Source organism: Spinacia oleracea, chromosome 3, assembly GCF_020520425.1.
Source record: "Spinacia oleracea cultivar Varoflay chromosome 3, BTI_SOV_V1, whole genome shotgun sequence".
In the NCBI taxonomy this organism is placed as follows: domain Eukaryota; kingdom Viridiplantae; phylum Streptophyta; class Magnoliopsida; order Caryophyllales; family Amaranthaceae; genus Spinacia; species Spinacia oleracea.
Genome location: NC_079489.1, coordinates 85,924,764 through 85,938,085, shown reverse-complemented (window position 1 = coordinate 85,938,085; position 13,322 = coordinate 85,924,764). Strand labels below are relative to the sequence as shown.

General features: G+C 31.5%; 1 protein-coding gene across 2 annotated transcripts; it reads left to right on the top strand.

Annotated features, from left to right (window-relative positions):
- Positions 1–5,521: 5,521 nt before the first annotated feature.
- Positions 5,522–11,923, top strand: LOC130470420 (protein FAR-RED IMPAIRED RESPONSE 1-like). 2 transcript variants are annotated; one of them, XR_008930712.1, is made up of 2 exons: positions 5,522–5,906; positions 7,543–11,923. XR_008930712.1 is itself a non-coding variant. In XM_056840542.1 (2 exons), exons 1-2 carry the CDS (start codon positions 5,900–5,902, stop codon positions 11,727–11,729), a joined length of 414 nt encoding a protein of 137 aa, XP_056696520.1. In that variant the 5' UTR covers positions 5,522–5,899; the 3' UTR covers positions 11,730–11,923. The 2 variants fall into 2 exon arrangements, 1 of the variants encoding a protein (XP_056696520.1); XM_056840542.1 differs by having other exon boundaries at positions 11,323–11,923.
- Positions 11,924–13,322: the final 1,399 nt, after the last annotated feature.

Below are 13,322 nucleotides of genomic sequence, written 5' to 3'. Positions count from 1 at the left end.
AAATTAACAAAACAATAGAAAAACTACAATAAATATTCAGAAAAGGGGTTTTTATAAGAAAACAATAAGCAACGGCTAATTTTCAAACATAAAAACTAGCCGCTGAGCATCAAAATGGGTAATTTTAAGTTATGTGTATTTGGTGAATTAAGTTTCAGAATAGGGGTATTATATGAAATAAGTAATAAAATAGGGGTATTTGGTGAATTTAAAAATTAGGCTAACGGAGGACTAACGGCGCGTCATTAGTAAGGGTATTTTGGGTATTAAGTCATTTGTGAGGGGCATTTGGTGAATTTCTGAAAGTCGAGGGGCATTTGGTGAATTACGCCATAATTCGGGGGTATTTCATGAAAAATCCGTTTAAACTACTTCCGTTCAACAAATATATATATATTGGTTTCCCAACATCAAAAATCAAGAAATTTATCAAGTGTGACATCTGCACCACCAAGTAGTTCTTCAACCGTGAAAGTAGGGTCTATCATAACGTTGGCCAAATTTGTGGTGTCGAGGTTGAAGTTTGTATCACCCAGAAGTTCCTCAAAAGTAAAAGTAGGCTCAATATAGTCGAAGTTGCGTTGTCTAGGTTGGTGTCCATACCCCCGAGAAGTTCATCAAGATTGAAAGTAGGCTCCATGCCCAAATAGGTTATGATCTTATCTGATATGAAATACGGAGTAAGTAATACTCCCTCTGTCCCTTAATACTCGCACCGGTTTGACTGGTGCGGAGTTTAAGACATTTGAATTGACTTATTAATTTAATAGTGTTAGTTGATAGTGTAGTATTTTTTAAATATTGTTAGTGGGAAATGTGTAAGAGGTGGGTAGTGGTGAGTGGAGGATATGAATTTTAAATTTTTTTTTTGCAAAGGGGTAGTACGTAAGTGTGAGAAATAATATAATATTAATAAAAATTTCCATTTATAGAAGCGGTGCAAGTATTAAGAAACGGCCCGAAAAGGAAAGCGGTGCGAGTATTAAGGGACGGAGGGAGTAATGTCCTGGAATAAGGTGAACTAAACAGAACTTAATTAAACCCCTTAATGAATAATCCATATAATTGTATATGAAATATTATGTTAGGAAATTTTGAAAAATACGTATAAAGTTATCCTTATCGTATTGAACCATCTCAATAACACATTTAAGGTGCGTTCAATTCACCTGATTTTTACTTATTTTTCTTGAACTATCTTATTTGAATTATTAGAACTTATCAAAACTTAACTTAGTTATAAATTATATTTGGTCAACTCTTATTTTTCCCGAACTTATCTTATTTGAACTTAACTGAACTTATTTTTCCTGAAATAAGTGGAAATAAGGTGAACAGAATATAGCCTTAGACTTAGCAACTTAACTCATTTTTATTTTCTAATTATTTTGAATTAGTTTAGTAATTGTATAATATTTATTTTAGTATGAAAATCATTGTTTCGTCAGTATGTTTTAGTATTATCTTTCTTTAAAAGAATAAAATTGTATGTGAAAGATGCAAGGGAGGAATAAATAAATCCATCAATACTATTTGAAGAAAAACAAGCAAAATATAAAGGCATGAGAGGAATTAATAAATTCATCAATAATATTTCATCCGTTCTTTTTTTAGATGACACATTTTTTAGGCACGTTTGCCAATGCACGGCTTCAAATATTAATATCTTCAATTATGGTGTTCGACTAAATTATACACATGTTTCTAATTTTGAGATTTTGGAATATATGTTGATAACATAGAATGTCATGTGGTTGAATTGAAGAAGGAGAGCGCCACATGACATGGTAGACTTTCTTACAAACGTTTTTTAATAGATTCTTTGTGTTCGTCCATATTAAATAACTTAAAACTACATACGGAGTACTCCGCATTAGGCGTTTCAGGTTCATAACTTTCCTAAAAAATTTAATCCAGTATATCGATCTCCAACCAATTTATATTGTTTTAATGATGACATCTGGGCCAATTGGTTAAGATTGAGGGCCTCTTACGATAAATCAGAAGTTCGAATTCTTCCTTTTCCATTAGTAATTTATACTAGTATAATACCCGTGCGATGCACGGTTTATAATCTAAATAAAATCATATGAAATCTAAACTATAATGGCAGGCATTTATCATCGAAATAGAACTTATAAATATTCTCCTAATTAAAATTGAATTGATAAATTTGTTATTTTTCCATTCGTATTTATTTATTAAAATTTTAAAAACAAATAAGGGTACATAATCAAAATTATTTCCATCTTCTTTTATCATCTCTGTCAAGCATTAAGTAGTTGTACGCCATCCGCCCTTTCACTTTGATAGTCATACTCACTTCATACTCACGTAACCCATCTACTTCATTACCCGATCACTTAACATCTACGCATTCATTTACTTTATTTAGGTAGAGACGACTTTGAGGCGGGGTGGGACCTCCACTCCCGTATCAGCCTAAATATTCTCATCCCCATCCTCACAATTCACGATAGAAATGGTACCCACTCCTCTATCCCCGTTTGGAGGGGTAAAAAATAAAATACACCCTCGCTCTCTCACTCACCAGATATTCTCCTAATTAAAACAATGAAGGATAAATTTGTTATTGCCCATTTCCGTATCTTATTTATTAAAAATAGTAAACCAATAATGGTACATGGACAAATTTTTTCATCCCCATTCATCACCCCCCTGTCAGACAAAGTTATCTCATCCACCTTTCTTTCGGTAGTCATACCCACTTAATACTCGCCTTATTTACCTCATTATTTGATCAACTTACGCCTACCCACCCCTTCCAATCCCCGTCTCGAGAGGTCGTGTACAAAATAAATTTATCCACGCTCCATCACCCACCTTTGTAAAGTCACTCCTGGATTCAACTTTTTGTTTGTAAAAGAGTTTTAAGTTGCAAAACTATGTTTTGGCGTCTTCGACAATTTAGTTGTTTTAGTATAACACCCATCCCCGCAAAAAAACCCTTTTCCCTAAAATATATATAATTTATTTATTTTATTTTTCTATCATTTTGAATAAATGGTTTTTAAAGGGAGAAACTATTGGATTACATAATAGGACAATAATAGATATCACAAAATAATAATAATTTGTTCTAAATTATTTTGGAAATATTTTAGTCAAATCGGTATATCAATAATAGAAAATATTAAGGGATGATTCTCAGTGTAGAGAACAAAATGAGACACCCCTAAACGAAATATTATTTTCAAAATTATTTTGGAAATATTTTAGTCAAATCGGTATATCAATAATAGAAAATATGAAGGGATGATTCTCAGTGTAAAGAACAAAATGAGACACCCTAAACGAAATACGTAAAGAACAAAAAGAGAGGGAGAGAGTACACTGTTATAAATTTAATAAATTAATTGTACATAAAATATTTTGTCTTCTCGTTACAATACAAATTCCGACATTATATCATATAAATAAGATATACTAAGATGAAATTATGTTAGGCAGTCTAAGATATTAGGCTTGAAATATTGGACATGAGATATTATGCGTTAAGTATTACTGTATTAGGCATAGTATTGTGTTACTCCGTACATATTAGTGTTAGAACACGTAGAATATTTCAATATGGAAATAATTCTTACAATATTTTTTTTGCTAAATTTTAATGAGTATGTAATTCGTAAACTTAGTAATAAAGTCAAAAATATTATTTTGTTTCAATTTTTAAGTTTAATTAATTAATATTAAAAGAGAGGCCAATCAATGAGTGACATTTCTCATCACCATATTGATTTCCTCTCTTTTAGTATAACACTTATAAATTTAATAAATTAAGTACATAAAATATTTTGTCTTCTCGTTTAATATAAAAATCCCGGCGCTATATCATATAAATAAAATACACTAAGATGAAATTATGTTAGACAGTGTAAGATGGTTAGGCTTAGCCGCTTAGGCATAATTTTTGACAGAATATTAAGACATTTATGTGATGATATAAAAGGGAAGATTCTCAGTGTAAAGAACATAATGAGACACCCTAAACGGAATACGTAAAGAACAAAAAGAGACTGAGAGAGTAAATGTTATAAATTTAATAAATTAATTGTACATAAAATATTTTGTCTTCTCGTTTGAATACAAATTACGACATTATATCATATAAATAAGATATACTAAGATGAAATTATGTTAGACAGTCTAAGATATTAGGCTTGAAATATTGACATGAGATATTATGCGTTAAGTATTACTGTATTAGGCATAGTATTGTGTTACTCCGTACATATTAGTGTTAGAACACGTAGAATATTTCAATATGGAAATAATTCTTACAAAATTTTTTTGCTAAATTTTAATGAGTATGTAATTCGTAAACTTTGTAATAAAGTCAAGATATTATTTTGTTTCAACTTTTTAAGTTTAATTAATTAATATTAAAATGAGGTCAATCAATGAATGACATTTGTCATCACCACATTGATTTCCTCTCTTTTAGTATATTATATAGATTATAAATTTAATAAATTAAGTACATAAAATATTTTGTCTTCTCGTTTAATATAAAAATCCCGGCGCTATATCATATAAATAAAATACACTAAGATGAAATTATGTTAGACAGTGTAAGATGGTTAGGCTTAGCCGCTTAGGCATAATTTTTGACAGAATATTAAGACATTTATGTGATGATATAAAAGGGAAGATTCTCAGTGTAAAGAACATAATGAGACACCCTAAACGGAATACGTAAAGAACAAAAAGAGACTGAGAGAGTAAATGTTATAAACTTAATAAATTAATTGTACATAAAATATTTTGTCTTCTCGTTTGAATACAAATTACGACACTATATCATATAAATAAGATATACTAAGATGAAATTATGTTAGACAGTCTAAGATGTTAGGCTTGAAATATTGACATGAGATATTATGCGTTAAGTATTACTGTATTAGGCATAGTATTGTGTTACTCCGTACATATTAGTGTTAGAACACGTAGAATATTTCAATATGGAAATAATTCTTACAATATTTTTTTGCTAAATTTTAATGAGTATGTAATTCGTAAACTTTGTAATAAAGTCAAGATATTATTTTGTTTCAACTTTTTAAGTTTAATTAATTAATATTAAAATGAGGCCAATCAATGAGTGACATTTGTCATCACCACATTGATTTCCTCTCTTTTAGTATATTATATAGATTGCAGCTCATTTGAACAAAAAAAAAAAAATTATTTTTAATTAGTTTAGTATTTTATGAAAATATATTCAATGTAATTAAGAAAAGGAGTAGCTAAACTGATGTAACATGACTAATTACACTTATTTTCAAGTAAAAAGAAAACTAAAATGCATAGATTTGGAAATATTCTTAACAATCTCGTCAAAAATAACTAAAACAAGTAAATTTTTATCTTGGTTGCAGCAAAAAAAAAAAAAAAAAACCAAGATTATGTAACATTATCACTAGTATTTATTTATTTATGTATTTAGTTTAAAAAAGATTAAGTCAATTAGTGAACACTTGGCAAATTAAGTAAAGCCAAATGGTGGGCAGCTTTTAGTAACTTAGTATTAGAAACTTTATGGATAGGCCATTACCAGTTACAACAACAAAAACAACAATTCTTTGCTCCAGCAAAAATTAAGAAAGGGCGAGAGAGGAAGCAATAAAGAAGAAGAGAACTGGCGACCTAAAAAGATGATCGGCGACGGCATTCGAAGGTATTATGATAATATGATCAGTGACAGAGAGTACTTATCCTTCACCGGCAATCTCTGTCACTACTCATGTGATCATGGACCTCCAATTTTAACTCATTCAAAATTTAGGGTTTTCTCCGAATTTGGGCCTTTTTATTTTGGGTCTGAATTGAAGTAATTCAATGCAATTAATTGGGGGATTCAAGTCGAATTAGGACTCTTATGCCCGGTAAGATGTTAATGTCAAGAAATATTTTTTAAATTTTAGTTTTTTACTTTGATTCTTGGGCATGAACGAGTAAAATATTGAATCGTTAGAATCGGGTTTGGAATCGCGATCCTACAACGATCCTAACCCAATTGCGACTTCGACCACGATCCGGATCGTTTTGACAATTCTGGATCGCGATTAACAGTGGTAATCACACACCCTTTTTATCTTCCCAGAATTTCACCATCAAAATCCCCTAAATGACTTTTGTAAATTTCTTCCCACCTTCAAATTCAATTCATTTTTCCAGAAAAATATCAAGCCCTCTAAATTTCCCAATTAATCATTTTTCCAGAAAAATTCCAAACCCTCTAAATTTCCCAATTAAATCAATCAATCTTTCTGGAATATTTTTTTTTTTGATGGTGAAAGAGTGGGGATTTGTTATATGTGAAAATATATAGAGAGGGGTGGCAACAGTCATGGAGGAGATGAGAGAGAAAGAGGTTGAATATGGAACGTATAGGGAGCAGATGAGAAGTACTGATAAATTAGATTGGACTATTGATTTTGTGATTAATATATTTCGTGGAAATGAAAAAAATTCGCTGGGCTTTTTTCACTTAATTTGGGCTCTAAAAATCCCGCTATTGCAAGCTAAATGGCGCCATTTCACCAAAAAGTTCCCCCCATCTTTCCTTAGCTTTCCCCCCAAAATGAAATATTTACTGATGTGTTGGCACCATTCAAGAAACAGGGTAAGTTATCTGGATTTACCCCCAGGGTAAGTGTATCAACTCCCTTAATATTTAGTTATGATTATTTTTGGGATAAGAATTTATGATTTGTATGGAATCTATGAATCTTTATTGAATATTAATGTCTATTTAACGAAATTTCATGATTAATTGTTACTTTGTGATTGGTCCGACATTTATGTATTAATAATGAATAATTGTTAGTTATTACTCCCTCCGTTTCTTTTTGTTTGTTACGTATTTCTTTTAGGGTGTTTCATAATGTTTGTTATGTTGAAGAATCTTTCCTTTTATAAACTTATTATACTCTCATTTTTTGTGCCAGCTTTTAATTTTAATTGGTCTAATTTTTTCAACTCATTAAATTTCTTTACAATTTCCAAAGTATGTTAAGTTAACAATATGTGTGCTTTTCCATTATTGGTTCATTTTGAAATAAAACAATCTTATTGGTTGTTGTAATGATTAGTGTATTGAGGTTTTATTTGGATTTATTTTTTTAATATAAATGATGGGATATAAAGCATTTAAAATAAAAAAGAAAAAAAAATCTTTATTATACGTTAATAAACGTGCAAAAGTTCAAACGTAACAAATAAAAAGAAACGAAGGGAGTAGTAGTTAGGATTTTTTAGTTTATTTTGATTGTTGTAGTGGAATGATTTAGACCACATTAAGTGTTCCTTGTATTGTTGTTGACATTATATTATACAATTTTATTTAATTATTCTCCTTATTAATTTATAGATGTATGGTAGAGACGATTAGATATGTGGTTATGAATAGGGATTGAAAAAAAATGGAAAATAAAGATAATATGCAATAGGTATTATTGAATATAAAAGATTGTTAGCGATAATATTTATTGTTAATAATTAACGATGTGGGAAATGTAGGAGATGGTTTCAAAACCCCTTTCAAGAAATTGGTATTGACTGCGTATGGGGAGGAAGACGAAGTTCCTAAAGTGAAGGTGGGTATGGTATTCCCTGATTATGAGGGAATTGATGTTCAATTGAAGGCTTACGGGAGGCAAAAGGGGTTTTGTATTGTGCGTCGTTGTGGTTCATTCAAGAAATGTACTAGTAATAGCCAGACACAGGATGGTTTTGAAATCGGAAAAGTAGTTAAACAGAAGCGTAAGTTTATGTGGACAATGCTCTGCCTGATAGGAAGCGTAAGGGCAATGGTGATAGTGTTGCTTCTGATTCGCAGGTTCATGTTGGCAGTTGTAATACCTCGTATTTTTCTGAATTTATAAATATATTTTAATGTATTTATAAAGTATTTTTATGAATTTCACGAATTTAATTACATTTAATAATAATTTAAATGTATTTTTATTTTAAATAATATAATTTTATTTTATTTATTAAATCTGAATTTCTTAAATAAATTAATTATTTTATTTTATTCGGGAATTTATTTGGCCGTGTTTTAAATGTCTGAGCCCAATTCTATTTAGTTGGTGAACCCAACAAAGCCTCAAAGCTTTTAATTCTAATTTAAACCCAATTATAAAGCCCAATGCTAAACCCTAACCCTAAGCCCACTAGGGATTAGAAACCTATAAATATAGCCCTTTGCATTGATGATCCCCTCACAATTTCATTAAATTTTCTCTATCCTCTTTTGCTCTCTCTTTCGTCCGACTCTCTCTCTTAGCTCGTCTCCTAGCCCGCACACAATGAGCACCTTTGCTCGTCTGCAAGCGCTCGCCTCTCTTCGTGCGTCTTCCCTTGTGCCCTCGTGCACACGCACGTCGCCCGGCCACAACCCACACTCTCTTCGCTCCCTCTCCCCCTCACACACATCCACGCTTTGTGCGCTGTTGTGCGTTGCTGCGCTGCTGCTTGTTGTTGTGTGTCGTGGTTGTTGCCCCTCACACGCACACACTCTCACCCTCTTTCTCTCGTGCCTGCCAAGCACCGAAGCCCCCGCCCCTAATGTTGCTGCTTGCTGCCTTCACTGCCCGTGCGCGCACAATACACACTACTCATGTGTTGTGTGTTGTTCCGTATACTCCGTGTATTTTAGCCCTTTTTGCGCCCAATCACATTCAATTCGTGATTGTACCGTCCTATAGGCTGGGCTGGTATAATTATCTTCTTCCTTGCCTATTCTATTTCAATTCCGTATTTTAAAATTATATTATTATTATTATTATTATTGTTTTTGATTAATTAAACTGTTGTGAACGGTTATGAACACCGTATTGTGTTTGTTTACGTGTTTGAATTCATAAGGATGATTTTTATAAAAGGAACTATTATTTTTAGATTTAATAAATTAATAAAGTGTGGATTTTTGATGTTCTGAAGTGATTTTTATGATTATTTTATACTAGGGTTTTAATCCCAATTTAATAAGTGATTGATTTACATAATTTAATGGTGATTTAAATTAGGGAAATCAAATGTAATTTTCAGATTTAATCCAAGGTTTTAAAGTGTTGAATTTAATGGTTTTAAAGGCAAAGTATTAATATTTTCGTACTATGACTTTAATCGTTCAATTGAGACTATTATTTTAATCATGAGCAACTAATTTCTAATTAAACCAAAGGTTTTAAAACTCTTAAAAGTTGCTGGAAATTTAGTAAGCATGGATAATAACTAAGTTTTATTATTTTAATTATAGGAAGTGATTTCTAGCATTGACTGTGATTTGCAAAGTGGCCCCCGTACTCAAATACTCGAGGTACATATTTGCCTAGGGTGACCACCGTTTAAATGAGGATTATGTGACGATTATTATTTGTGAATCATGTGATTGAAGTATTATTGAATTCAGGTTTGATGTGGTGAACAAGCATGTTATGGTTTATTGTTGAATTATGAAGCCTATGTGAACAGTCATGTTGTGATAATTTATAATCGCTGAATTATGTCAAGCATGTTGTTCAAATTTATATGCATGTATGAGTGTTTCACATGCAAGGATTATGTTTATGCTATTGTACGAGATGTCTAGCATACTTTAAGCCAAATAGTTGTGCCGCAATGCAATATTTATTCTACCGCCGAGTAGAATATGTTTGGGAAGTTTATGTGAATAGAACTAAGGACTATTCGTGCCTTGTGTACACCCCGCTTGTTAACTGGCAATGTCGGGTTATCTCAATAGTATATTGAGAAGGAACAATGAGAGTAATATCACTTGAGTCCTATGTTTGATCACATGTCCTAAAGGATTAAAATGAAGTGTCAATGTTTGGTTGCTTGTATTTTATGTCTTGTTGTTGTGTCTTGAGTTCACCTTGTGCATAAAATATTAATTAATGTAAAGTGCAACCCGAATGAGCTTTAAAACTCTTGGAACGTATATACCTTGAGTATGAACAATTGGGGGAGTCTTGCCGGAAAACTTGTACTCCTTAAATGATACGTTGTTTCATTCTTTCTTTTAAGCGCGGGAATTCCGTCGGTATGGTTCGATATTTATTACTTTGGTGTGTGGTTGGCTTCCCACACATTTTTTTTTCCTTTTATGGATATTTTCTTTTACCCGTTCAAAACTAATGCTTATTAATTTTTGAGTCAAGAGCCGTGTCAAGTGTCGAGTCTTGTCTCCATGGTTACTTGTTATTAAATGGCTTTTGTATGTGGATTATTATATTGTCGAGTGAAGCATGTTAGACTAGGATTTCATTCTAGCTTGTTCGTACTTAGCAATAGCTGATCTTGTGCTTCATGTCTTTCGGTCATGGTTTTTTCCTTAATGACCCTATGATGATACATCATTGCATTTGCGTTGTTGGGGAGTAGATTTTAAATAAAAGGTTTTTAGAGATAACTTGCGGGTGAAGTTATCATGGGATTGAGTTGAGAGATTATTTTCTCTTCCGTATTTATAAACTCTATATTTAATTTCTAAGTCACGACTTCAGTATTTTCTTAAACTTTAATTAATGGATTTTCAACTATTTAATGTTTTGGTTTGGGCCTTAATGGTTCCAAGTTGTACGATGACCATTAACTATTTATTATATTTCAAAGTTAGTTAAATTTCGCTGCGTAATTCTGGTAAATAGCCTTAGCCGTTATCACGGTGGCGGTAATATCTTGGTAATTCCTTTGTTTTAAGTTGGAAAATATTTTATAAAAAGCAAGTAATTATTAGGGTGTTACAACAGTGGTGTACGCATTTCTAAATGAATGTCCTGTACGTACATGTATTTGCTAGTGTAAATGAGTTAGGGAAGTGGGTTATACGGAGATCAGTCATGGGACATGCAAATCACCACCTAACCCCGGTAAGTCTAGAAAAATTGCTTCATTCCGGAAGCGGCTTATTGAAGAGAATCCTCATGTAGGGAGGGAATTGGTGGTTTGTAGGAAATTGGTATGCAGACTAATCAAGTGTATAATTTGATGTCAATGCGAAGGAATGGTAAAATGTCGTTTTCACAGAAAGATCTTCATGATTATATTGCTAAATTCAGAAAGGAAAAGACGAAATCCGGTGCTAGGGCGATGTTTTCCTACTATGAGAAGATGAAAGCAGATAATTTTGATTTTTCCGCGTGTTTAGACAAGGGGAAGATGGTCTTTTGCTGGATGTTCTTTGGGTTGATGCTCGTAGTAGAGCGGCGTATGAGGATTTTGGCAATGTTGTATGTTTTGACACTACCTACTTGACCAATCAATATAAAATGCCATTTGCGAATTTTGCAGGTGTAAATCATCATGGTCAAAGCATATTACTTGGATGTGCGTTGGTTTCACGTGAGAATGCCGACACCTTTGAGTGGATATTTAGTAATTGGTTGGAATGTATGGGAGGTAAAGCCCTTGTAGGGATATTGATTGATCTGGATGCTACAATGAAGAAGGCTTTAAAGTCAACCATGAGTGAATCATGTCATAGGTGGTGCCTATGGCACATTACTCAAAAGTTTTGCAGAAAGTTCAGAAAGAATGAAGAGTACCTAGATTTGAAGGAAGACGATGGTGATGAATTCGAAATGAATTGGGCAACTGTTATGAAGCGGTACAACCTATCAGATAATGATATTCCTAAAATACGCGTAGGAAGGCATAGAAATTTTTTATTTCCTTTTTATATAGTTGGGCATACCTAAATACATTTAGAAAGTACTAAACTTTGTCAATTGACATAAGTGTAGTTGAGTACATGGGCGGACCTATAGTGACCCCATAGGGTCCATAGGGACCCCAATTATTTTTGGAAAAAAATCAAAAAGTTTATGTAATTTGAATTTTAAAAAATTATATTTGTGGTCCCCATACTAAAAGCAATAAAGAATAAGACATAAAGACAAACAAAGTAGATTGTTGGAAAGTAGAAAAGTGGAAAACAACCCCACTTCTCAAATGTCACATGAAGGAGCTGACTTTCATTCCCAACAAGGCAACAATTTCAATTAATTTTATTGAATGAAAATTAAAAACATTGAATATAATTATCAAAACCCCAAATTTATCTCTCCCAATACTACAAAACAAACGACTTTTCACCTCCCATTTCCTAAATCTCAGAGCCAATCTCCTCCTACTCTATGCATTTTCAGTAAATTAAAATTAATGATGAAATCAATTGTTCAATGTTGTTTTTTGTAAATAAAAATTTGGGTGATTGATCATAGAATTGGGTTATTGAATATTTGATTAGTGTTTAGATTGTCTCGATTATCTTAATTAGTTAATATAAATATGAAATTTAATTTAATTTAGTGTTTGTGTATTGAGTACTTGAGTGGTTGAATTTTTGTAATTTGTTTATGTGTAAGATTTCTTGTTTATGACTATTTTCCCCGAATTTGATGTGTAAGATGTATGTATTGATCTTATTTGCTAGAATACTCGACTTTTATAGAACACGACATTTTTATCCATGTTAGTGATGATATTATGAAGCGATTTCAAGGAATGCAAAATCGTCATGAACAATTGTAACTTTTTAAAAAATATATTTTCATTAGTTTGATTGTATCTTATGAACGTGATTTTTCAAATGTATTGGTAACTTTTAAATTTTTTGTGCAATGAAGCTGTAAAAAAATTTAGGACCCCCATTAATTAATTCCTGGGTCCGCCCCTGGTTGAGTATGCAATTTTCGGTTGAATAATGCATCTTAAATTCTTAATTAAAGTTCTTGGTCTTTCTTTTTCATTAAACTCTTTTAATATGTCCAAAGTGTATTTGGGAACTAATAAAAATCGTCAATTTAATATTTATATAGTTGAGTATGCTGCCCAAGATACATTTGAGGAGTACTATAAATAGTGATTTGACTTTTATATATCTATTATATAAGGGAACACCTGAGGTGGCGTACATAAATAGTGGTTGTCTATTTTACCTTTTACTAAAATTAGAAAAATAAAAACAAATTAAACACAAAAATATTTTAATATATATATATACTTTATTTTTGAATTAAAAAATCCGAGTGTGACGTAGATAAATAATTAGGTGTCATGTAGATATTTTAATTAATTAATTAATTAATAATATACACAGCTCCATCCAAAATCAAGTACTCTAATAATTACAAAACAAATTCTAAAAAAAATTCAATCCAAAATCAAACACTAATCTAAAATAAATTTTTTTATCCAAAATCAAACAGTAATCCAATTTAAACTAGTCACACTACGACTTTGGTCATTTTTTGTGATTCGTACGTAAGAAAAGTTTAGTCATGTGAGGT